This window comes from Salvelinus alpinus, chromosome 22 (assembly GCF_045679555.1).
Source record: "Salvelinus alpinus chromosome 22, SLU_Salpinus.1, whole genome shotgun sequence".
NCBI lineage: Eukaryota > Metazoa > Chordata > Actinopteri > Salmoniformes > Salmonidae > Salvelinus > Salvelinus alpinus.
Window position 1 is genome coordinate 29,004,897 of NC_092107.1, and position 26,727 is coordinate 29,031,623.

Here is a 26,727-nt window from a genome sequence, read left to right on the forward strand (position 1 = left end):
GTCTTGCTGTCTAATATTTGTTTTGTGAGTGCAGCAAAACTGAGTAGCATTCTTTTGTTCGTTGCATAACTTTATGAGCTGGGGGTGTCTGTCCTGCTAATAGTTTGTCAGAGATGTTCGCAATGTGCTCAATAGCATTTAGCTGGCATTCGCTATGGGATTTTACATGTAATTGTTAGCATTGCTAACTTTCAGATTACAGAGGCTCAGTGGGGTTTGAAAATAGCTCCTCTTGTGTTCAGTGCCAGTATTACTGAATATCCCGAGATGGCACAAGGTTGGTATGAAGATATGACAATCTGGATACCTCCCAAGCCTAATTAGAAGGACTGATTGTTCTGTTAAAAAGCTCAAACCTCACCACAGGAATCTGGTTAACTTAATTATTTTTCTTTTTACAGGTAGTCAATGCTGAGACCAAGGTCTCTATTCCAGATGAGACCTGTTTTGCAGAATAAAACATATCAAAATACAATATACACATTAAACTACACATCCAAATACACAACAATAGTATGGGGAAGAATTAGCATATGCTTGCATGGCAGCAGTGAGGGGTGGTGGGGACAGCGTGTGAGGCCCCTCTCGTTCACATGACACACTTCCACGTCTACCTCTTACTAATCTGGGAACCCAGAACCAAAACTGGCTAGCGCTGGCCAGCTCGACTGTTACGAGAGACTATCCTCCTAAATCACAATACCCAGAAACAGTTATTGTGCTGCAAATAGCCATTTGCAACCTATCCAACAATTAGCTGACAAATGAAGAAGAGTGCTGCACAGAAGAATGCTGCAGGGATGGCACCAGGGAGAGAGAGACGACACATTATGGCCAACCATTCATTGCCTGCTAACTTAATCCCATTTGCCTCACTGGAGAAGTTTGGCTCTAACACTTTTATTCACATCTAACCTAAAGTGCCTGTGCGAATCAGATATTTATTGAGGAGCACTACTTCAAAGTTCTTAACAGCTATGAGACAGAAATGGGGTGCATGGCTTTTTCATAGTTTAGCTTGGGTTTCAATTATATTTCTGGATGATAGAATGTAGTAGTTTAATTTATAGTAGAACAACATATTCCATTGGGTTCACATCACAATCGTTATTTTTTTTAAACTTTTGAATTAGTCTCTATGGGGTAAGAACACATCAATGCTAAATTGGCAGAAACAGTAGTAATATACGTAATAGTAAGGCATTTAAAGAGGTTCAGCACAGCCTACTGTAGTGGTCGTGCTCACATACACCCATGCATGAGTTAGTGTCAAACAACCTACGGCTGTTCAAACAAGGCTTTAGAGACGATCTGGTGACAGCTAGCATAGCGCTCCCTCTGCTTGTTTCAAAGCTCTGCAGAGGTGTCAACAACCTAGTTATTTAAAAATAAAGTGTTATAGTTATTCTTAAAAAGTGTAATTACAGTCACAGATGCAAAACGGAAGCATTTTTAACATGCCCAGGGCAGAGAAGAACATGGAGGATGAAAAGTGACAGACGCGAGAAGGTTTTAAGAAATTGTTTTAGGGAGAGAGAGAGAGACACAGATCACAGCACCACCGGGTCACTTTCTAAAGTCTAATCTCGCTAGATAATCAGATTGGGAGGAGTTGGTGACAGCAAGAGAATAGGAAGATGATTGAATGTCTGTGGTGAGAAAGAGAGTGGCCTACGACATGTCTTGATTATTTTTGTGTCAATGCCAATTGCATCATGTAGTCCATTTAGTTTATCTCACTAGAAAGATTGAGACACAAAAAATGGTGTGATTTGAATTAACAAAGAGGAGACAAAGGTCTGTGAGACATGGGTTTGATTTTAGACACATGAAAAGTGGGATGTATATGGAGGGTACGGGGCAACAGAAGACGAACAGTAGAGCGGCTAATGACTTTGGAGATAGGGAAAGGGCCGATAAACCGGGGAGAAATTTGTGGGACTCCACCCGGAGTGGCAGATCCCGGGTGGACAGCCATACCCTCTGCCCGAGCTGATACCGGGGAGCCTGGGTCCGGTGACAGGCCGCTTGTCGTCAATACCTGGAGGTGGTCTTGAGAAGGGCTGACTGGGCTCTCTTCCAGGTACGATGACAGCAGAGGACAAACATCTGGGCCGACAGTATGCCAATCTCTTCCTCTTGCTCAGGGAAGAGCGGGGGCTGATAGGCCAGAGAACACTCAAAAGGGTGAGAGACCCGTGAGGTGTATTTGACCCACACTAGTTGCTGGCTCCAGGTGGTGGGGTTGGCGGACACCAGGCAGCGAAGAGTCGTTTCCAAGTCTTGGTTGGCTCGCTCCGGCTGGTCGTTGGACTGGGGGTGGAACCCGGAAGACAGGCTGGCCGACGACCCAATGAGCATGCAGAACGCCTTCCAGAACCCGGGACGAGAACTGAGTACCCTGGTCGGAGACAGTGTCCACCGGGAGTCCATGGATCCGGAAGACGTGCTGCACCATGAACTGGGCCGTCTCTTTGGCAGAGGTTAGCTTGGGGAGAGGAATGAAGTAGGCGGCTTTGGAAAACCAGTCCACTACTGTCAGCATGGTGGTGTTGCCATCAGACGGGGGAAGACCCGTGACAAAGTCCAGGGATATGTGAGACCAGGGACGGTGAGGGACAGGCAGTGGTTGAAGAAGACCAGCCGGCGCTTGCCGAGGAGTCTTGTTCTGCACACAGACCATGCAGGCAGCGATGAACGCGGAGACATCCGGGACCATGATTGGCCACCAAAAGCATTGTCGCACAAAGGCCAGGGTCCGACGGGAGCCTGGGTGGCAGGCAAGCCTGGAGGAGTGGGCCCACTCCAGAACCGAGGAGCGGACACCATCAGGCACAGACATCCGGTTATCTGGGCCCATAATGGCACCAGCAGTCCAGTCAATGATGGGATTATGTTGCTTGGAGCCAAGAAAATCCCAATATCACGGGAACCTGAGGAGACTTAATCAGCATTAATTGGATTGCCTCGCTGTGGTTCCCTGACACTTGTAGGTTGATGGGAGTGGTATTGTGAGTGACCCGGCCTATAGAGCGCCCGTCCAGAGCTCTAACGTCCATGGGAATGGAGATGGGCTGAGTGGAGATGCCCAGCTCGGACGCCAGGATAGCGTCCAAAAAACTCTCATCGGGCCCCAGAGTCAATGAGTAACCAGAGACATTTTGACTGGTTCCCCCACAGCAGGATGGCATGGAAAGGGGTGCGAGTAAGGGGAGAGGAAAAGTTATCCATAAGGCCCACCAGAGTACGCACCCCTTCTTGATGAGCCTGGTATTTTAAATGGGCAGGTAGCTATGAAATGTCCCGTAGCTCCACAATACAGACAGGTCTGGGTGTGGAGTCGGCGTAAGCGCTCAGCCTGAGTCAATCTAGTCCTGCCCAGGTGCCTGGACTCCGAAGGTCGGGTGACGTCGGGTTCACTCGGACATGTAAACTTCGGGAGTCTCCAGGATTCTTCGGAGGCGAGGTGGGAATTGAGGGCAACATGGCACAGATTACCTCTCCCTCGTACGTTCTCGAAGCAGCCCATCGATCCGGATGGTCAAGGCTATGAGGGAGTCAAGGTCCATGGGCAGCTCCCAGGCTGCAAGCTCATCTTTGACCACCTCCAATAATCCGTGAAGGAACATGTCAAACAAAGCTTCCGGGTTCCAGGCACTCTCAGCCGCCAACGTGGGAAAAATCCAATGTGTAGTCTGCAACACTATATGAGTTTTGACATAGCTGGAGCAGCTTACGAGCAGCCTCTCTCCCGGACAACGGAGAATTACACACCTTCCAAACTTCCGCAACTAACTCCTCTAGACTGAGGCAGACGGCGGACAATTGCCACCACACAACCGTAGTCCAGTCGAGTGCCCTCCCGGACATCAGCGTTATGACGTACGCTATCCTTGAGCGGTCTGAGGGGAACGAAGAAGGGTGCAGCTCGAAAATGAGGGAGCACTGGGAGAGAAAAGCCTGGCAGGTTCCGGAATTTCCAGCGTAGCGCTCCGGAAGAGGGAAGCAGTGTTCTCAGGACAATGGGGTAGGTTGGGAGATTGCGGGTGTGACCCGCTGCCCAGTGGGGAATCTGCATAATTGCTCTAGCAAAGTCTCGAACGCCTGGTCATGGCGTTCTGCCAGGGTATGGAGTCCCGCCATAAGACATTGCAGTAACTCCTTGTGACATTCAATGGTGGCTCCTTGCAGGAAAACACCATTATGGAACTGGTCTGAGTCTGCTGGGTCAGTCAGGGCCAGTTTGTACTATCATGTTTTAGGGAATACCCAGATGCAGAGAGCGTCGAAGTAACAAAAGTTTATTACTAGAACAGGTGCAGGCAAACCGACAGGTCAAGGGCAGGCAGAGGTCAGTAATCCAGATCAGAGTCAAAAGGTACCTAACGGCAGGCAGTCTCAGGGTCAGGGCAGGCAGAGGTAAATAATCCAGGGCGGTGTGACAAGGTACAGAACGGCAGGCAGGCTCAGGGCAGGCAGAATGATAAAAACTGGGAAAACAGGAATTACAGAAATAGACAGCAGCAAGGGGAAAAACGCTGGTAGGCTTGACGGACAAAACGAACTGGCAACAGACAAACAGAACACCGGTATAAATACACAGGGGATAATGAGGGGAGATGGGAGACACCTGGTGGGTGGTGGAGACGAGCACAACGACAGGTGAAATAGATCAGGGTGTGGCACAACAAGTAGATCCTTATACGCCTCCATAAGGTAAGTCTGAATACCAACTACTGAGAAGTACATAGGAAAGGCGTGCATGCTTGTTTTGGTCCTGACGTCAGAGTGTGCAGCTGAATACACTCCGTTTGTTATTTTACCTAAAACCTAACCAATCTTTTGTTTAAACATAAATACCGAACTTGTTTTTGCATGGACTCCACGACGCAGTTAGCTTTTAACAGTTAGGACCGCTATTTCTTGTCCCGGAATCCCACTTAACTGTTAGAACGGACGAGCCGCTAACCTAGCTAAGCTGCTAACGTTAGCCATCAAGATCCCAGAGAGCCATGACTAAATACAAAAATAATAATAAAAGTGTGCCGTGAGGTGTTGCTTAATTCGTTTTTTTAAACCAGGTTTTCTGTTCACTTGCGCTATATGAGATGGAAGGGAGTTTGGTTGTTCGGTAGCAGGAACATGCCTTCAAACCTACATGCTATTCTACTCCATTATGGACTTGTGTAATGTAAAACTTTCACACAGACAAACCATTATATTCCCTCCAAGAGTTGAAAGGTAAAATGTCTTACTGGCAATGGCAACATACCATGTTACAGCGCTATTCCAGGAAGAGCTGTGAGCGTACAATACCGTTCAAAAGTTTTAGAACACCTACAATCCCCCGACCTCAACAAAAATGAGATGGTTTGGGATGAGCTGGAACGCAGAGTGAAGGAAAAGCAGCCAACAAGTGCTCAGCATGTGGGAACTCCTTCAAGACTGTTGGAAAAGCATTCCAGGTGAAGCTGGTTGAGAGTATGCCAAGAGTGGGCTAAAGCTGTCATCAAGGCAACGGGTGGCTATTTAAAAAATATATATTTTGATTTGTTTAACACTTTTTTTGGTTACTACATGATTCCATATGTGTTATTTCATAGTTTTAATGTCTTCACTATTATTCTACAATCTAGAAAATAGCAAAAATAAAGAAAAACCCTTCAATGAGTAGGTGTTCTAAAACTTTTGACCGGTAGTGTACGTGTGTGTGTGCATGCTTGTGTGTGTTTATGTGGGGTCAGTAGAAGAAATGGGCTGTGTCTGTCAAGCCTCAGAACTTTATTACTGTGTTCCAGGCAGTAGCCTTTAATCTTTATGGTGGTTGTTTGAGCATGTTAGCAGCACTAGAGTGTTGGAGATGGATCAGGGGTGGTTGATAGCACACAGCAATTACATATTATAAAAGGCCTCCAATCCCCTGCCTAATTCATATTAGCTCTGCCTCTATCAGTGAGGATGCATGGCTGCTCTGGCCTGGGCTAGCCTGGAAGGCATGGTGGTAAGGGATGGCAGGGGGGATTGCAAGTGGACGTGGTACAATTGGTACTGTATGTGCTGCAAATATGTGCTAAACAAAAAGCCCTCTCTCTCTTATTAAAGCAGCTGAGTTATCACCGCGAGAGGCATTATACAACTGACTAGTTCTTAAAGAATTTTCATACATATGAATCTTCCACTGTACTAGGGAGAAATATTCCCTCTAAACTGCATGCTATGCAGAAGAATTGCCAGCCCGCGCAGACGCACAAGACTGAATTTCTCTAAAATGTACACCATCTTTCAGGCTTTAAACAGATCATATTTTACCTCTACTGTGGAAATTGGTATCGAATCAACATAACAGTCCCTTTCAACGCAACAAACCAAATCTCACTTCAAGACTGAGTTGGTGATTTTGTTGTAGGCTGAGGAGCGCGTCGGGATGTGCTAGCAGCTTGGTCCATCCAGCATCTGCATTGGCGGTGCAGCATTTACTGTGATGCCGCCTCTGCAGAAGTCAGGGCATTTATACTTCTTGCGTTTCGCGGAGCAGCGCTGTTGTGAAGGAAGTTATCAAGGAAGGGAGTTTGTGTTTATACAGGACGTACCGCCCCCACCTACAGTCAACAGATCATGTCAGTGCGGACCTATAGAGTTATATGGAGCTCTCCGCATTATTATAAAATTTGGAAGGCACACGGCATCTTCGTACAGAGCTTGATTTGGCCTCCGCAGACCTCCGGAGACTCCGCGATTGTGTCACTCGCCCCCCGTACGGAGCCTCAGAACCGCATTAAAGGACCAACCATAAATTGGCTTTTATTCTATTATTCTATTTCACAGAGATCACTAACCAGAGTTGTGTGTTGCCGCATGTGCACATTTGTTGATATTCTTTACTAGTTAGTCAGTTAGTACCCAGTTTAAAGCTAATTTTGGTCAGCAATGTGGGAGTGATTGCTTCCTACAAGAGCACAAAACTTGTACATATTGTACAGTGTATTCGTTAAGTATTCAGACCCCTTTACTTCTTCCACATTTTGTTACGTTACAGCCTTATTCTAAAATGGATTAAATAAAAATAGAGCTCCGAGACAGGATTGTGTCGAGGCACAGATCTGGGCAAGGGTACAAAAACATTTCTGCAGCATTGAAGGTCCCCAAGAACACAGTGGCCTCCATCATTCTTAAATGAAAGAAGTTTGGAACCCCCAAGACTCGTCCTAGAGCAGGCCGCCTGGCCAAACTGAGCAATCGGGGGGAAAGAGCTTTCGTTAGGGATGTGGCAAAAAACCAGATGGTCCCTTTGACAGAGCTCCAGAGTTCCTCTGTCGAGATGGGAGAACCTTCCACAAGGACAACCATCTCTGCAGCACTCCACCAAATCAAGCTTTTATGATAGAGTGGCCAGACGGATGCCACTCCTCAGTAAAAAGGCACATGACAGCCCACTTGGAGATTCCTAAAAGGCATCTTAGACCATGAGAAACAAGATTTTCTGGTCTGATGAAACCAAGAATGAACTCTTTGGCCTGAACGCCAAGCCTCACATCTAGAGGAAACCTGGCCCCATCCCTACGATGAAGCATGGTGGTGGCAGCATCATGCTGTCCAACCTGAAAGAGCTTGAGAGGATCTGCAGAGAAAAATTCCCCAAATACAGGTGTGCAAAGCTTGTCGTGTCATACCCTGTAATCGCTGCCAAAGGTGCTTCAACAATGTACTGAGTAAAGGGTCTGAATACTTATGTAATTTCGATATATTTTTTATTTTTTTACATTTAAAACATTTCTAAAAAACAGTTTTTGCTTTGTCATTATGGGGTATTGTGTGTAGATTGATAAGGGAAAAAACCCAAAACTATTTAATGAATTTTAGAATAACATTGTAATGTATATATTTTTTGAAAAAGTCAAGGGTCTGAATACTTTCCAAATGCACTGTATCCATGTGGAAATGTTATGGAATTTGCTTCATTGGTTTTGTTGATAGGTCACTCTGTTAGGCCTACATTATGCTTAAATAGCCACAATAGCCTATTGACCACTGTCTGAAACTGTAACAAAGTGAGTACAGCCTCAGTGTTCACAGTTAATAATGCGTGCCAGAAGTCGCGCAGAATGCTCGCAAAATAAAGTGCCCACTCACAAGACCTGAAATTTGCTTTGCCACATTTGTTTTTACATTGCTAAGGGGTGACACCAACTGCTGTTTCAAAACAGAAAATGACTGATTGGATGTCGTGTTTTCCCTAAGCTGGGACAACTATACTGACAGCTGTTCTGATGGACAGCTCGATCAACATCTACAGTGTCTCACTGCTCGTTACTGGACTTCCCCTCACAACACCCATGACCCATATTCATGACAAACATGTTTGAACACCAGTCTCAAGGTATTTATTTTCCCTTGGACAAGCAGCATGTTATAAATGTTAGCTTGGTTTCATCTTTTGACCAGTTGACAGGGTCCCTGGCTCTTTTCAATGATGGGATCCAGGTTGATTGGATGACGATTGATTTAAAGCACCATACAATGCGTATGGCAGCCATCTTATGCCACATTGGGTTCCCATTTGCTGGGTGTTAAACAAGGTCAGTTCATTTCCGTTGACAAATTGATGTGTTCATGCTATCACAGTCCCAAAGAAGCCACTTGAATTTGAGAGGCTTGAAATGGACTGAGGGCATTTTGTTATGTAATTGGATTAGATGTTCAAGTGAGAGGACTGAGGTAAACTCTCTCATGTTTTTGTTGCCATTCTCCCACTGTTGCCTCGCTCACCTTCTAATAAATCAAATGCCTGTGACATCATCCCCTTGTTCATCCCAAAAATAATGGAATTGTCTTAATTAGAAATGTTAATGATCGTACAGGCTAATATTAGCAAACCCCTCCAGGCACGAAACACTAAAGAACAGGGGCTATACACACACACACAGTTTTGTACAGCTAACCTTGTGGGGACACACAATTCAGTCCCATTCAAAATCCTAATTTCCCTAACCCCTAAACCTAAACCTAACCCATACTCTTAACGTAACCCTAACCCTAGCTCCTAACCCTAATTCTAACCCTAAATCCCCTAAAAATAGAATTTGACCTTGTGGGGACTAACAAAATGTCCCCAGTTGGGGACACACACACAGAATATTGAACACAACTACACACTCTTATACATTCACACACACTGACGCACAAATAATCACAGAATAATAAATGCAGATACCAGTGCACACATTTTAACACACACACACACACACACACACAGCGCATCGCAGCAGCTATGTCAGGATCAATCAGCCATAGACAGTGGAGGCCCAGGGGAAAGATGGCAGATAATGGTTTATAGCACAACTCGTGTCCCTCCTGGCTCACACAGTCAAAAACACAGGCACACAGTGGAGCGCCAGCCTGCCTGTATGCTGCAAAGTGTGTGTGTGCGTCTGTAAAGTGGATGATTCTCTATATCCGCGTCTTTTCTCTTCCAACAGAAATCAAATATTTTATTTCATCTCTCTTCAAAGTACAATAGAGGAAGAAAACACAACAGACACTTGTGTAGTTCCCTGTAGACACAGAGGTTTGAGCGCCTGCCTCTTCCCTCTGTTCTGTTAGTGTACTGCTACACACCCAGCACAGTACATTCAGATAGTGTACTGCTACACACCCAGCACAGTACATTCAGCTGGCTTCTCCTGCCTTCTTTACCTGCTCTCTGACACAGAAGAGGTTCTTGGTCCTGTAGGAATAAGAGGCCCCATTAACTGTACTGCATGGTATTGTGGTGGGGTTACAAAGCTGTCTGTGCCCCCGGGGTCAGTCCTGCTCTCTAGCTAGCAAGGGCCACTGGGGCTCAACCAGCCTAGGCCCTATAAGGCAGAGGCTCAGTACAGCCAGGTGCAGAAGGGCAATCCTGGGTCATTAGCAGAGAGCAGCCCTCTCAGCCAGCTACACACACACACACTACCCCCCATGGTAAACCCTTTCAAATAGGATCAGGGAGCCAACCATATGGTTGCCGCCTAACAAAGGAGGATCATTGGGAGAGGGATGTGCTTGGCTGGCTAGGAAGGACATAAGCTTGTCAGTAATGCTGAAAGAAACTAGGTAGCAGCCACGAGAAAAACTATGCCCACTACAAGGAAAACAAAATCAACATTAATGGCAGAAAAGGAACAATTACATCCAGTGCAGCTGCTGCTCTGATGGACATGATTGATTATTGTGTTAGTTGCAGAGACCCCAAGTCAGCAAAAACCTGGGTGAAGAAGCTGTGGAGGGAACACACACACACTAACTGAAAGTTAGCCGTGCTAATTGAGAGCGAGATACCGGTCCATGCAGTTCACTGTGTGATCTCTCCAGGGCAGCCCTTTACTTGACGTCAGCAGGTGGTGGTGAGTGGCAGCCTGGACTGTGCCAAGAGGAAGGTGTTACACACAGATAGCACGGCCTACAGCAGCACAGACACACCCAAGGTCCCCCCTTACCACCCACAAGCCAAGCCACCCCTTACATCTCAGGCTAGCCACCCAGAAAAAAAGCTTTCCCACTCTACGGAAAACAAGTCACAGTAAATGCTAGCCAACTGCTGCATCTGTGTCAAAACCTCTGGCCCCTGGCTACCTTGCAGATTAGGTGAAAGGAAACTACATCAAACCATTGGATGGTTCGCCATGGTTTATCAACAGTAGAGGAAAGGGTTCAGGATTACAGTCTGAAATCCTGATTGATTTATTTTATTTTTTGGGGAGAAAGATGCACTGAGTACTATGCTGGGGATAACATGTTAGTGAAATTCACTTGTTTTGAACATGGTCCCCTGGTCCCCTGGTTTTGGGACCATCCTGCCAAAACACATTCAACAGTTGAATAGATTCTCAAAGGACACCCGATTCTCTGATATCCGCAGTTCTGATTGGTCTAGGCCATTCAGGCTAGGAAAAACTCCCCCTTCTTGATTTGTGGGAAGTGTTGCCTTCCTCTGAAATATCCACATGCACTTTACTGCATCACCATTAGTTTCAAGAGGCAATTTAAAGTAGGAAAATTCGACTTTAAATCACATAAAGCATTACAATTTGAATTAATTTACTTTGCCAACTGAACATAGAGAGGATAGAATTTGTCACGCAAATTTTTGGAAACACCAGTTAATAAATGCATTTTAAAGTACCATATTATTAGCAAATGTTATGCTAGTGATTTTTTGACTGTCATCGCAACATAAGCTACAGTAATTTAAGTTATGCAAATGGTATAAGTAGCAGTCACTGTTCCTGTTGTAACAAAAATGCAATTACTAAAGTACTGTATAACAATATGTTAATACTACAATATTACTGCACACTTATAATAACAATTTCAAGCCCAGATGTTACCCATTCGTCTTTCAATGTGTCAATAAAAAGCTATTATTGAGTTAGTTTATTTGATTTTTACAGGGACAGTGCACATTAATCAACGTTTCAGTAAAAGTGACGGTTTTAGCCAGCCGGCTAATTGTCAACCGCAGTCCCTGAGCAGGTTATTAAAAACAATTACAATATAGACAATCCTTGAGCAGTGAGCACACGCAGAGCAACATAGGATAAGCAAGACGTAGCAAACAGACAGAGCAACATAGAACAAAAAGCAACAAGACAAAATCCATAAAAGCAACAAAGTTCAATGAGCATACAACTCATATGCAGGAAGTATTGCCCAACTGGCATTTCAAGTATAATAGAACTTCACTAGTACAGTGGACATTATTAACTGCCAGTTGGTCTCAATTGACAAATACTAGCTAATGTGGCCTATTGCTACAGAGAATTGAGCAGAATTGTTTAGAGCTTCATTCAGATTCAATACTTTTTTTTTTTTTTTAAACACTTAAATGAATGACTATATTTGCACCGTCTCCTGTATTGAGCCACTTATGGAGCCAGATAATGCTTTAAAAAATTGGTACGTGCCGCCCCGGGAGGGACTGTAGTGGTAGAAGCGGGAACAGTAATGGAGGACGACAACACATGGTTTTCCTGCTCCCTGACAGAGAGGCAATCAAACGCGGTCACGTAGGGGTCTAGAGGGAGGTTCTACTGAGAATGCATGCAAACATCTTTATCTTCATAGACAACTGCCCTCTCTGCTCTGAGAGGACAGGAAAAAAACATGTGCAGTGTGTGTGTTTATGGAAAAGGGGGTTAGAAAGTTTTGGTAATTTAAGGTGCTTTCAGACAATTTCTGTGAACTTCGTGCAGTTACCTTAATTTTTTTGTGCAGTGTGAACACTCCAAAAGGAACTCTGGTCAAAACAGCCCCTGAAGCGAACTGAACTGAGGCCTCGCTAAGAGGTGGTCTGAGTTTGATTTGCTTGATGTCCGCAGTCCGATTTACCTTTTTTAGTGCTACGTGAACACAAAGCTCTCCAGGATCGCTTGCCATTATTCCAGCACCACACACTAGCCTACTGCAACACTGTTTCCTTGCCATAACCCTTAGCATTGGTGCCACAAACGAGAGAAGATGCGCAGGCAGGTTGGCATAAAAACATGTGCTGTTTTTGGACATTGAGTAGCGACTGTCAAGGATGCACAGAAATTCAAAAAAAATAAGGTTTTTACTGACACGATGTTTAGATTATTTGTTTCCGACATGTGATCTATAGGCTACGAAGGAGCGTCATCAGCTATTTATTTGATTGTGGGGTTTAAATAATGTGAGAAAACGACAACATATTTGGTGAGAATCACATCATAAGGGGTACAAAATCAGTGCAAGCTCTTAAAGGTGCAATAGCCTACATTGAGTGTACTTTTCAATTATGGCATTATTCAATCTGCAGTTTTCTGCTATTTATCCTGTTACAAGTAATATTTACATGTAAATATTATATTTGGATTATAATTATGTATTATCTTTTTAACTAAATGCAATATACTAGCTTCCTAAATGGTATGACTTGTCCTGAATTATGTAAACATAGTAATGTGAATAGAAAGAGGAGTCGGGCAACATTTTCTTAAAGTGAACTGGCAAAAGAGATGAGTCCTCATTCAAAGGCAAGGGTAGTGTGAATACAAAGAGAACTGAGTTATTTAGCTTTTTTTCACCCCAGAGTTCACTTTAAAAGAGGACTGAGATTAGTTATTAAAAGAGGACTATATGTGAAAACACCCTTAGACGCAAGGCTCCCCTTGCCCTCCCCTTTTCTCTCTTCCTGTTCCTCATAGCCTTCTAAATTGATGGCCTTATCTGCCCATCTCCCACATTTCCTCAGGATGCTGTAATCAGCAAAGTCTCTACCTCTCCCTCTGTCCAGTGGGCCAATATCCAGGGATATAAGTATTACTTTAGCTCTAGCATGCATGGATCACAGAGCACACTGGGCAAAGCTGGCACGTTAGTCGTGGGCATTCCTGGCCCTCCATGGCAATTCCACAAGTGTCAACCAAACACTGAGTCACGCCAGCTGGTCAGCAGAGCTGACCACAGGTGGTATGTCTTGCTGTATGTGAAGTAGAGGTCGACCGATTAATCGGAATGGCCGATTAATTAGGGCCGATTTCAAGTTGTCACAACAATCTGTAATCGGCATTTTTGGACACCGATCATGGCCGATTACATTGCACTCCACGAGGAGACAGAGTGTCAGGCTGACTACCTGTTATGCGAGTGCAGCAAGGAGCCAAGGTAAGGTGCTAGCTAGCATTAAACTTATCTTATAAAAAACAATCAATCTTAACATAATCACTGGTTAACTACACATGGTTGATGATATTACTAGTAGATCTAGCTTGTCCTGCGTTGCATATAATCGATGCGGTGCCTGTTAATTTATCATTGAATCATAGCCTACTTCGCCAAACGGGTGATTTAACAAGCGCATTCGCGAAAAAAGCACTCTCGTTGCACCAATGTGTACCTAACCATAAACATCAACGCCTTTCTTAAAATCAATACACAAGTATATATTTTTAAACCTACATATTTAGTTAATATTGCCTGCTAACATGAATTTCTTTTAACTAGGGAAATTGTGTCAATTCTCTTGCGTTCTGTGCAACAGAGTCAGGGTATATGCAGCAGTTTGGGCCGCCTGGCTCGTTGCGAACTGTGAAGACTATTTCTTCCTAACAAAGACAGCCAACTTCGCCAAACGGGGAATGATTTAACAAAAGCGCATTTGCGAAAAAAGCATAATCGTTGCACGAATGTACCTAACCATAAACATCAATGCCTTTCTTAAAATCAATACACAGAAGTATATATTTTTAAACCTGCATATTTAGTTAAAAGATAATCATGTTAGCAGGCAATATTAAACTAGGGAAATTGTGTCACTTCTCTTGCGTTCATTGCACGCAGAGTCAGGGTATATGCAAAAGTTTGGGCCGCCTGGCTCATTGCGAACTAATTTGCCAGAATTTTACATAATTATGACATTTTGAAGGTTGTGCAATCTAAAAGGAATATTTAGACTTGGATGCCACCCGTTAGATAAAATACGGAACGGTTCCATATTTCACTGAAAGAATAAACGTTTTATTTTCTAAATTATAGTTTCCGGATTTGACCATAATAATGACCTAAGGCTCGTATTTCTGTGTGTTATTATGTTATAATTAAGTCTATGATTTGATATTTGATAGAGCAGTCTGACTGAGCGGTGGTAGGCAGCAGCAGGCTCGTAAGCATTCATTCAAACAGTACTTTCGTGCGTTTACCAGCAGCTCTTCGCAATTGTCACACCCTGGCCTTAGTTATCTTTGTTTTCTTTATTATTTTAGTTAGGTCAGGGTGTGACATGGGGGATGTATGTGTTTTGTATTGTCTAGGGTTTTTTGTATGTTTATGGGGCAGTGTTCAGTCTAGGTGTATGTATGTCTATGGTTGCCTAGATTGGTTCTCAATTAGAGACAGCTGTCTATCGTTGTCTCTGATTGGGAACCATATTTAGGCAGCCATATTCATTAGGTAGTTCGTGGGTGATTGTCTATGTCTTTACGTTAGTTGCTTGTGTCTGCACTTTCGTTTTATAGCTTCACGGTCGTTTGTTGTTTTGTATAGTTTGTCAGTGTTCTTCGTTTCGTTTTCGTCTTCAAATAAAATAAGATGTATTGATATCACGCTGCGCCTTGGTCCTCCTCTCTTCCACAATGTTACGACAATCGTGACAGAATCACCCACCAAGATCTGACCAAGCAGCGTGATACAAGGCAGCAGCAGCGATCACAGGACTATTGGAATTGGGAGGAAATTCTGGACGGCGGAGGACCCTGGGCACAACCTGGAAAATATTGCCGCCCTCGTGAAGAGCTGGAGGCAGCTAAAGCCGAGAGGCGGTGGTATGAGGAGGCAGCACGGAAGCGCGGCTGGAAGCCAGAGAGGCAGTCCCAAAAATGTCTTGGGGGGGGGGGGGGGCTCTCGGGGAGTGTGGCAAAGTCAGGTAGGAAACCTGCACCAACTCCTCGTGCTTACCGTGGAGAGCGGGAGTACGGGCAGACACCGTGTTATGCGGAAGAGCGCACGGTGTCTCCTGTACATAGCCCGGTGCGGTACATCCCAGCTCCTCATATCGGCCGGGCTAAAGTGGGCATCGAGCCAGGTGCCATGAAGCCGGCTCAACGCATCTGGTCTCCAGTGCGTCTCCTCGGGCCGGCGTACATGGCACCAGCCTTACGCATGGTGTCCCCGGTTCGCCAGCACAGCCCAGTGCGGGCTATTACACCTCGCCGCACTGGCCTGGCTACGGGGAGCATTCAACCAGGTAAGGTTGGGTGCTCAAGAGCTCCAGTACGCCTTCACGGTCCGGTCTATCCGGTGCCACCTCCTCGCCCCAGCCCATTACCACCAGTGCCAACACACGCACCAAGCCTCCTGTACGTCCTGTTGCTGCTCCCCGCACTAGCCTTGAGGTGCGTGTCCTTAGCCCGGTACCACCAGTTCCGGCACCACGCACCAGGCTTACTGTGCGCCTCAGCAGGCCAGAATCTGCTGTCTGCCCAGCGCCGCCTGCGCTGCCCGTCTGCCCAGCGCAGCCCAGCGCCGTCTGAGCTGCCTGTCTGCCCAGCGCCGTCTGAGCTGCCCGTCTGCCCAGCGCCATCTGAGCCGCCCGTCTGCCCAGCGCCATCTGAGCCGCCCGTCTGCCCAGCGCCATCTGAGCCGCCCGTCTGCCCAGCGCCATCTGAGCCGCCCGTCTGTCCTGAGCCTTCAAAGCCGTCCGTCAGTCAGGAGGACGGCTCTGAAGGAATATTGAAGACTCATGTTTGAAGGAACCACCAGCTTTCATATGTTCTCATGTTCTGAGCAAGGAACTTAAACAATAGCTTTTTTACATGGCACATATTGCACTTTTACTTTCTTCTCCAACACTTTGTTTTTGCATTATTTAAACCAAATTGAACATGTTTCATTATTTATTTGAGGCTAAATTGATTTGATTGATGTATTATATTAAGTTAAATAAGTGTTCATTCAGTATTGTTGTAATTGTCATTATTACAAATAAATAAATAATAAAATAATATATATATATATATTTTTTTTTAATCGGCCGATTAATCGGTATCCGCTTTTTTGGTCCTCCAATAATCGGTATCGGCGTTGAAAAATCATAATCGGTCGACCTCTAATGTGAAGACAGGTTTATGTGTGGAAGAGTCTAGAGTGACTACAAGAGGGCCATATGGGGCACGGAGGACTTTCTGTCTGTAACAAACCAGTAAGAACAGTTGATTTGCAGGTAAATATGAATCCCTAGATCCCTATTCTCAGCATAGGAGTCCTGAGGAGGCCGATGGGAAATGTGCTCGCAACCAAATGCAGCAACTACTAGAGAAGCTAAAAATAAACATGAGGAATGTGTTAAGTGCCAGGCCTTTAAATCAAGATGTCGTCTTTGGCAGTGCATTTTTAATTAACATGTGAATTTTCCCAGGATGAGAGGGACATTGTGTCAAGTATTTGTCATCCCTGCTTTAGCAAAGCTAGAGACTCTCTCTGATTTTGTATTTTAACATTCATTTGAGTCCTGCCTCATCCTCAACAATTACATTTAAAAAAAAAATGCAATCTAGGGCCGACCAATTGCGCCGATTACAAAACATTCACACACGACAACTGACATCAGACAGTGTGTTCTCTCGGTTGTGAGGCTTCTTTCTCTTTGTCCGTTTCTCAGCCAATATCTGCTAAACTAAGCAAACAAACATGGAGAGTTGTTTTTAAATTTGAGCAGCATGTTTATAGAAGCCAAACCACCTAGTTACATGACCACCGCAATCTGGACCCCCTCTGCCCTACTAGGAACATTCTGAAACAGCTGTTGATTGCTGTTATGAAGTGTGGAGCTGTGGACAGGGTCAACGAGGTATGGGATGCTGCCAGCCGCAGGTGACTGTAGGGTTAAACAAGCATACATCCATAACAGTATTTCCCTCCATCCATCCCAGCAGTACTTCAAAAGGTAAGTCCTGCGCTTGCCACTGTTCTCAGTCTGTCCATCTGCCAAACGCAGGCCTCTTCAGAGCTGCTTCTGACTGCCACGGCTGCTGCTACTGTAGAGAGAACAGGCTGTCTGGGAGCCTTTCATGCTCAAGGTACTACAAGCCTCAGGCAGCCAGTCTACAGGCTTCATAATTATCCCAAAAAACAAAGACATTACAATGAATGAGGCTGGCAAGTCAATGGCTAACGTAGGTAATCGGTAAGGGGAAAGGGGTGTTTTGCTTTTGACTAGGACACAACACAATATACACAACCTTTGAAATGATGATGCTGTGTTGGTGAACTTTAAAGTTGATATTGAGCTGCAGGTATGGTGGTGTGCTGTGCAAGGGTCATTGTGAGTAACAGAAGGTCAAAGGTCACTGTAAACGCAGCACTCCATGTCAGCCCTGGAATCAGCGACGTTGGATAACGTGTGGATTACCAGAAGCCCAGTCAGAGACTGGCTACACAGTGTGTCCTGAATAAGGTGGCTTTACTATGAAATAACTAAATGCAGGCAAGACTAGCTTTCTCTTAAAGGTTGATGTAAGAAGGTTTTCAATAATGTATTAGTTTGTTGTTCTAATATTTTGATATACTTAAAGTCTCTTATATACCCAGGTATTGTACCTGAAGGTTAACAATTAAATAGTTAAATGAACTGATGTCATCCTTAATCCTTCATTGATTGTCATTCACCTCCTAATGCTTCTCTTAAACTCATTCAACAGCGTTTGTAGGTTAAACCTATATCACCTGCCCTGCAAAGACTTCTGGGAGAGTGATCTGACCAGTGTTTGATCAACATCTCACTGCAGGTCACAGAGGCCAATGAGTCTGACACTGGGTAAGGAAAGAGAAAAACACACAGTAACACACACACACACACACACACACCTGAACTTTTCCTCACATCTTGACCCTTTAAAAAACTACTGGAATAAAGAAGATCAGGTCACAAACATGTAGAGGCCAATCGAGAACAACCAGCCTCTTTTCAACCAATAAACTAGAAGGATAGATATATATATATATATATATATATATAATCCTTCTGGTTTATTGGTATGTATGTATGTGTGTGAGAGGGCTATTAGGCGAATGGGGCTACTCTTAACACCTCAACCCCCACTCGTCTCTCTGTGACCACACAAACACATCCCACACAAGGATCAAACCACAGCATGGAAACCAACTACTTAAAGGGATAGTTCACACAAATTACACATTGGTTTCCTTACCTTGTAATGCTCAATTCTAAATAAGGTTGTGTGCCAGAAAATGCATTTGGAAACATAGGGCCCTATAAAATCTGCATTGTGGAGAACAAGGACTGATTTAGAGAATCCAGACATTAAAATGGAATTCAACAATATTCAAAAGGTATTAAACTTAGTAGGAAGTCAACTAAATGTATTGAACCTAAAATTTGCTCAAGTTAATCACAAGACATGAACACAATGCTTCAGTGGTTAGATATTTCCCTGCAACTTTCTGAAACAGCACAGGAAGGCCCATGGTGCGGCAGGTAGCATAGTGGTTAGAGCGTTGGGCCAGTAACCGAAAGGAAACATTACAGAAACATTGCTAAGCAAACAACAGTCTCTTGCATTAATAAGCAATGAAACGACAAAGGACATTCCTAACAAACAGCACCTCCTGCACAAAATGCGAAGATAGACATGTTCTAAAAGCTCTACTGTCCTTTGTTTACAGTCAAAAACATGATTTTATTCTAAATGTTACGGGTTACCAATGTCTAATGCTCCTTACAACTGTGTTATTCACAGAAGCAAATTGTATCGTTTTGTAATCGCTTTGATAACAACAAATACCCGTAGGACTTTAGAGTAAAGTTTGGTTGAGAAGTGGAGAGAGAGATCAGCTGGGTCCAGTACACTCCTGGAGCAGACAGAGACATAATCAGAGTGGAGCTAGCTTCTCAACAGGTGTTGTTTTATAGGCTGCTATCCTAATCTACTTTTGTACACTGATCTATAAACACAGGATGGGTGAAAGAAAGGTGGTTGATAACTACTGGGATTTTGATTTCCAAAGGAATAAAAAAAAATGTTTAAAAAAATGTTTTCCCTTTTCTAGAGTCAAAAGAACACAGGCAGTGAATGAGTTTGAAATTTATTTCGAAATAAAGATTTTACTGATCATCTTCGTGAAGTCGGCCCGGCCCCACTTTACACTAACAACCTCTCCCACCACAAATAATCATTCCCAACCATTATGTAACTAAGATTCTTTGCTTCCAAATCTACAGGACAACTATTGGAAAAGAGATTTGACTCTCCATCATGTGTTGCTGATAACCTTTATGTTGTTTTTCTAAATCAAATTTCTGCATCCGCCCATATGAATCATTGTTTTTCATTACTGATATTTCCATGACATTTATAAACCATCTATAAGTATTTTCATGACTTTAGAATTCATGAAAGTAATGATCATGTTTGGCCAAAAGACTTGAAGTTTGCAACATGCATGAGTCATGACATGAATAACCTAAATAATGGATAAACACTCAATGCAAGACAAAATACCCTCCTTGCCCGTAGGAGGGGAGTAGCTACACTGCTATGTGCTGTTAGTTTTAGAGCCCTTGGCTTAAGCGTACAGTTAATGAGAGATAGCCAAAGGAATTCAAATTTAACCTGAGAAGCCAAATTCCATCTGGACTGTATGCAGTCGAGCACATGACACAAGCTCTCTATGCCAGGGCAAAGCCAATTTACTCCACGTTTCACAGCTGCACGCGTCGCTGAGCACTTACTGCACTGGAGGGCACTCCGAGAGAGATGGTCCACTGATAACTAATAGCCCCACTCTGCAGGTTTCCTGCCCTGTATTTTGGCACTGGTCTGGAATGGATAGCCATGCAGTTACTTATGCCTTTAACTAATTCCACAACATGAGCCAGACTTCTAACATGGTGTTGAAGGGAGCCACCACTGCTTCGGGATATCCCCGATCATGTGCCTGCCAGGCCAGCACTGGTGTTGGTCTGCTCACATGCAGCCTATATAGTCCGTTTCTATAGATTTTTAGGACAAATAAAACGTAAATAAACACTACCATTCCTTGAACACCTGGCTAGAAACCTGTCATAGTGCAACGATTCATTAACAATTGGAATTTAACCAATAGAAAACCATTAAATTGCTGACGTTTGCCTGTTCAAATTAAACCTCACATCAAGCTTTGAAAACACCCTCCTCATTCTGAAGCTGTATTTTCAAGATTCATATTTAGTACTGAAACCACATTGGACTGAGTCTAAGTGGAAGTTTGTTTTTCAAATGAGAGGCCTAGAGAGCTCAGCTGGATGGGTCTCTGGGAGGGAGGGGCAAGCTCCTGAAAACCTCTGTGCCTTCAGTGAGTGCAGAGCTATAAATATCCAGGTGGGCAGCAGCGGTGCAGATTAAAATCAGACAATGAGCAACAGGAAGTGATTTTGAGGAAAGGTCAGGCTAAGATTACAGAGGCAGTCGTAGCGGGGTGGGTCTGGAGTTGCTGGGGATGCACGGAAGAGGAGGAGCAGGAAAAGGAGAAGGAGGAAGATGGTGACCCTGACCAATGGTGTGCGCAGCAAAAAAAATACAACAAGCAGACATCCTCACCCTGCGACTCCAAACATAAACCTAGCCAGAAATACTGTATATGCCCAGTCCCTTTATCACTTTATTGTTTTCAGATCTGATGAGAGTAAGCAATAGGGTGAAAGGTTCTCTAAGGCCATTGGAAGACTAGGTGGCCAACAACATATTGCTTAAATACCTATAGGACGATTCCATGCCAGAAGAAAATATTTTTCGGTATCTCAGATTATTCAGGCAATTCTCACATAGAAACTTAATTTGGAGGAAGGATGTTTGAAATGCTTTTTACATTTGTACCACACATTTTATTTTTAAAATCATGTTGAAATTGGCCCTTTTTAGACATATACACTGAGTGTACAAAACATTAGGAACGCCTGTTCTTTCCATGACATAGACTGACCAGGTAAAAGCTATGATCCCTTACTGATGTCACTAGTTAAATCCACTTCAATCAGTGTAGATGATGGGGATGAGACAAGTTAAAGAAAGATTTTAAATCCTTGAGACAATTTGGATTGTGTATGTGTGCCATTCAGAGGGTGAATGGGCAAGCCAAAAGATTTAAGTGCCTTTGGACAGGGTATGGTAGTAGGAGCCAGGTGCACCGGTTTGAGTGTCTCAAGAACTACAATGCTGCTGGGTTTTTCAAGCTCAACAGTTTCAAGAATGTATCAAGAATGGTCCACCACCCAAAGGACATCCAGCCAACTTGACACAACTGTGGGAAGCATTGGAGTCAACATGGGCCAGCATCCCTGTGGAACACTTGACACATTGTAGAGTCCATGCCCCAACAAATTGAGGCTGTTCTGAGGGTAAAACGGGGTGTAACTAAATATTAGGAAGGTGTTTTGTACACTCAGTGTACATGCCTCCTGTAAGAACGTATGATCCGTGAACCATACATGATACAGACAACATCTTAGTATAATTATAGTGTGCTCTAACATATGGATTATGTCTAGATTCTGAAATACACATGTTTACATTCAATTATTCAACATTAAAACTATTAATATGAGTACGGTATCTGAAAACTCCCCTTTTTGATTTAGCTTATTTTTTAGACATTATTTGGAACAATATACTCTTCAAAACACATACAATTTCCAGAGTGGGTTCTCTGGTACTTTTAATGATATGACCCATTTTATAGATAGAAATTGACATTATAGATCATTAACCAATCACAACCATCCCTTAGGATTGCACATTCTGCAAATCACCAGAAGAGAGTTCCCTTTAAATACATTTACCATTCACTGTGTTGGTGGTGCTCATTGATCAGAATTGGCAGAGCCCACTCTGGAAATGTGATGTACTCGTAGAGTATACTGTTCCAAACAATAGGTTTTAAAATGAACAAAATCAAAAATGGTTGTTTTGAGATATTCATATTAATAATGTTTAATAAATTTATGTGGAAATGTGTATTTCAGAATCTAGACATGATCCATATGTTAAAGCACACTATAAGGAGTATAATGACACTAGACGTTGTCTGTATCATGTATGATTCACGGGTCATAAGGTCTTACCGGAGGCACGTATAGGTCTAAAAAGGGCCTAAAATGGCCACTTTCATCATTATTCAAACGTTAAAAGCATGTCAAACATTTTTATGTGAGAATTGCCAGAACAATCTTGGATCCCAAAATTATTTTCCACTCCCACTGGCATGGAATCACCTTATATGGCCCCTTGAAATGTGCAAAACAGAAGGGGTAGCTTAAGGATGTGTATGGGTTGTTTTTAGAGGGGAGAAAAGAAAAAGGCAGGTAGAGTTTGACTGAGGTGAGAGATGACTGAACACTGACATGTTCGGAGACACACATGACATTTGCTGAGTGATAACAGTGCTACTGTAATACTGTAGTAGTAATAACAATGTTTTGCACAGGTAGCAACTTCAAGGCCCACCAGAATTCACATGTGCTCTGTACTTCAAAGAAGTGAAGAGTGCAATGTGGTAATATAGGCAAACTAATCTATTTCCAAAACTAAGGCACTTGAACATGGCCAGGTTGGGAGCCCTGGCCCCTTGAAGAGAGCCCAGAAACAGATGAAAGCCTAATCCCAAATCTTAAAAACAGTTTATCAGTTAAGTCTGTGGATGTTACCCCCAGGACAGATCCCTGGAGCAGAGAGCTGTGTATCAAAATCCATTTAAACCCCCACCTTTACACTCACATTTTGCACCTCAACTTTAGAAAATAAATAGGCTTCATAAACTCCTACAGTACATAAAGAGAACTCCGTTTTGAGGATTGCCAGAGATAGGGGAGGTGAGTTAGGTCTCACTTCTGAAGATTTTTGGCCTGTGCTTCCACCTCATGGAAAACCAAAATGTTGAATAACTAATTGTTACTGACATAATCACAACATAGGCCTACATATTGATTCATATCGAACTTTGTAGCCTACTAAACAAGGTCAGTACACGTGCACACGGCCAGTTTATTGAGAACGCACGGCATCACACATTCTTAGACTAATCCAGCAGGGAGGTAAACATATTTGTAACACTTACCAGACCACCCCAAAAGCTCCATAGCCGATAGGTCTGTCGGGCTCTATGTCCAACTGCGGCTGTAAGTGGTGTGAGTGTTGATGGTGGTGGTGAGCTTTGGCAGCCGCAGCTTGAACTTGGGCAGGTGCCGCTGCCGCTGCCGGACCGGGGGCTTGTCCAGGAGCTGGCGAGGGAAAGTATGGTTGCTGCTGGCTCGGGTTCAACATTACCGCGGCAGCGGCAGCCGCTGCTGCTGTAGAAGCGTGCTGTTGTACAGGGTGAACAGCGGCGGCAGAGCCAGGGTGTTGCAAGTGATGTTGGCCCGGGTGGTGATGGTGGTGGAGATGGGGAGGTGGAAGATGCGGTAGTTGGTGGTGATGGTGCGGGTGATGGGCAGCAACTGCCGAGGCGCCACCGTTGTATGCAGCCATCATTTTTGCGGCATTGGCTGCCGTTGTTCCGCACAGAGCCATTCACTCAATAACAATCAAAAAGAAAGGAAAAGGAGGGAAATATGGGTGAAAATTGGCCGTTTATTTTACGCGAAAATAATATCCCAGGTGAAGATATGCTATGGGATTGGGCAGATGGTGTTTAACTGATCATTTGGTTGTGACCCGATGCACAAAATCAAAAACTCTTGAAACGGTTTGAATTAAATAAACATGTCAGCTATAATTCTGAGAGCAACCTCACTCTACCTAACAGCCTCATCATTACACGGATCTGACCTACTTATTGTCATGTAATTTCCGCATGCACTGACAGCAGATACGCTACTAAACTGTAACAATAATTAATATGTAAATGCTGTGCACCTTGTAAAAAATGTTAAATAAAAATGCGACAGAAAATAACCCGCACCCCCCACAATAAATAAATTATCCGCGGCCCTAGATCTCCCTCATGTTGGAAGTGGCGGCCCCCTCTCCACTGACGAAACTCAGTCAATTTCCCCTAATTGATATGAAAAGAGAAACCGATATGTATCACATGGGAAATAGCACAGCATTCATCTTTCAAATGTACTCAAGTTTTCCATATTGTCTGGTCCACCACCGCTGTTGTTCCCACAGCCTTTGCTGCATGCAATTTGCAGAAGTTATTCGGCTTTTAGGTCAAGCTACAGTTGTTAGCTTGATAGCCACTTGTATTCCGCGTTGCAAGAACAGTATGGGATACTTCAAATGCTCCGCATATAACAACAATTTCCATATTATGTAGCAGTAGACTGCGAGAACAAATATACCCAATCAAAGCGAGAACGCGAACGAGAGGTGTGATACAACGTTGCCGTCTTGTAGAAATGGGATATGGACCGTTGTCCTCCCTCAGATGTCACAATTCCCGTAACCCCAGACTCCAGAAATCCAAATCATGTTGGTAAAATTAGCTATCTTTTTTTCCTGGAACGAGAAAAACAAATTCTTCCGACAGCACAGTCAACTTATTTTCCCCATTGGATCCAGTGTGTTCAGTTTGTTCCGCACACTATCTCCTTACGCAGCACACACATACATCCATTAAAGGAAAATATGGATAAAAACAAAAAATATCAGAAAAGTCCCTTGTATTTAGAAAACAAGCTGCCAGTGTTGACTCCCTCAAGCCGGATGGTGCTGCCCGGACCTAAGAAGAAACAAGCACAGCCAGAGACCCCGACCAGTCAGTGATGGAAGGATGTCCAATCAAAAGACGTGTCTGACGTTTTTTATGTTGTTCAGCCAATCAGTTGGATCCAGATAGCAACCGAGGAATTACCACAAAAGTCAAAGCCTGTTACACTAGAAACTATCGCCATTGTGGAGATCTAGACTTGTAGGTTGCAGTGAAATATGAATGTAACAGTTGAACCCGAATGGAGAACACGGGCTCCAGTTGCTCATAAAGATTACGCGAGGAGCGCGACCCAATCATTATCCTCTCAACAAGAACGTCCTCTTTTACGGACAGTGATAGACATGGGATGTAACCAATAACTCCTTAGTCTCTTCATATATAGCAAGGGCTATGTAAACGGCATTCAGTAGCCTAGCCTATATGCTATCTATGCATACGCCCCAAAAAATCATTCATTATTTCATAGCCTACATGTTGTGATTATAGACTCTTACTAACAGTATTGCACGTCAAAATGACAGTCACACAAAACAAATTTGTCCATGACAACCCTGACAAAACAATATCAATAAATAAATACAAAATCGCAGCACCCCTACCCCCAAAATACTTCCCATGGCTATAACTATAGTCTCTCTCTGTTTCTGGGGAGTAGGCTTACTATAGTCTCTCTCTCTGTGTCTGGGGAGTAGGTTTACTATAGTCTCTCTCTCTCTGTGTCTGGGGAGTAGGTTTACTATAGTCTCTCTCCCTCTGTGTCTGGGGAGTAGGCTTACTATAGTCTCTCTCTCTGTGTCTGGGGAGTAGGCTTACTATAGTCTCTCTCTCTCTCTCTCTCTCTGTGTCTGGGGAGTAGGCTTACTATAGTCTCTATCTCTCTGTGTGTCTGGGGAGTAGGCTTACTATAGTCTCTCTCTCTCTGTGTCTGGGGAGTAGGCTTACTATAGTCTCTCTCTCTCTCTCTCTGTCTGGGGAGAAGGTTTACTATAGTCTCTCTCTCTCTCTCTCTCTCTGTCTGGGGAGAAGGTTTACTATAGTCTCTCTCTCTCTGTGTCTGGGGAGTAGGTTTACTATAGTCTCTCTCTCTCTGTGTCTGGGGAGTAGGTTTACTATAGTCTCTCTCTCTATGTGTCTGGGGAGTAGGTTTACTATGGTCTGTCTCTCTTTTACTCTGTGTCTGGGGAGGAGGTTATCTATAGTCTCTCTTTTTCTCTGTGTCTGGGGAGTAGGTTTACTATAGTGTTTACTATAGTCTCTCTCTCTCTGTGTCTGTGGAGTAGGTTTACCATAGTATCTCTCTCTCTATATGTGTCTGGGGAGTAAGCTTACTATAGTCTCTCTCTCTCTCTCTGTGTCTGGGGAGTATGTTTACTATAGTCTCTCTCTCTCTGTGTCTGGGGAGTAGGCGTACTATAGTCTCTCTCTCTGTGTCTGGGGAGTAGGTTTACTATAGTCTCTCTCTCTCTCTGTGTCTTGGGAGTAGGCGTACTATAGTCTTTCTCTGTGTGTCTGGGGAGTAGGTTTACT

General features: G+C 43.9%; 1 protein-coding gene across 1 annotated transcript in view; it reads right to left on the reverse strand.

Moving 5' to 3' along the window:
* The window catches only part of nlk2 (nemo-like kinase, type 2), an 84,074-nt gene extending 58,844 nt beyond the window's left edge, over positions 1–25,230 (reverse strand). The window contains exon 1 of the mRNA XM_071359822.1: positions 23,602–25,230. Coding sequence (XP_071215923.1) covers positions 23,602–24,053 — 452 coding nt within the window. The 5' untranslated portion in view covers positions 24,054–25,230. The remainder of the gene's footprint in view (positions 1–23,601) is intronic.
* Positions 25,231–26,727: the final 1,497 nt, after the last annotated feature.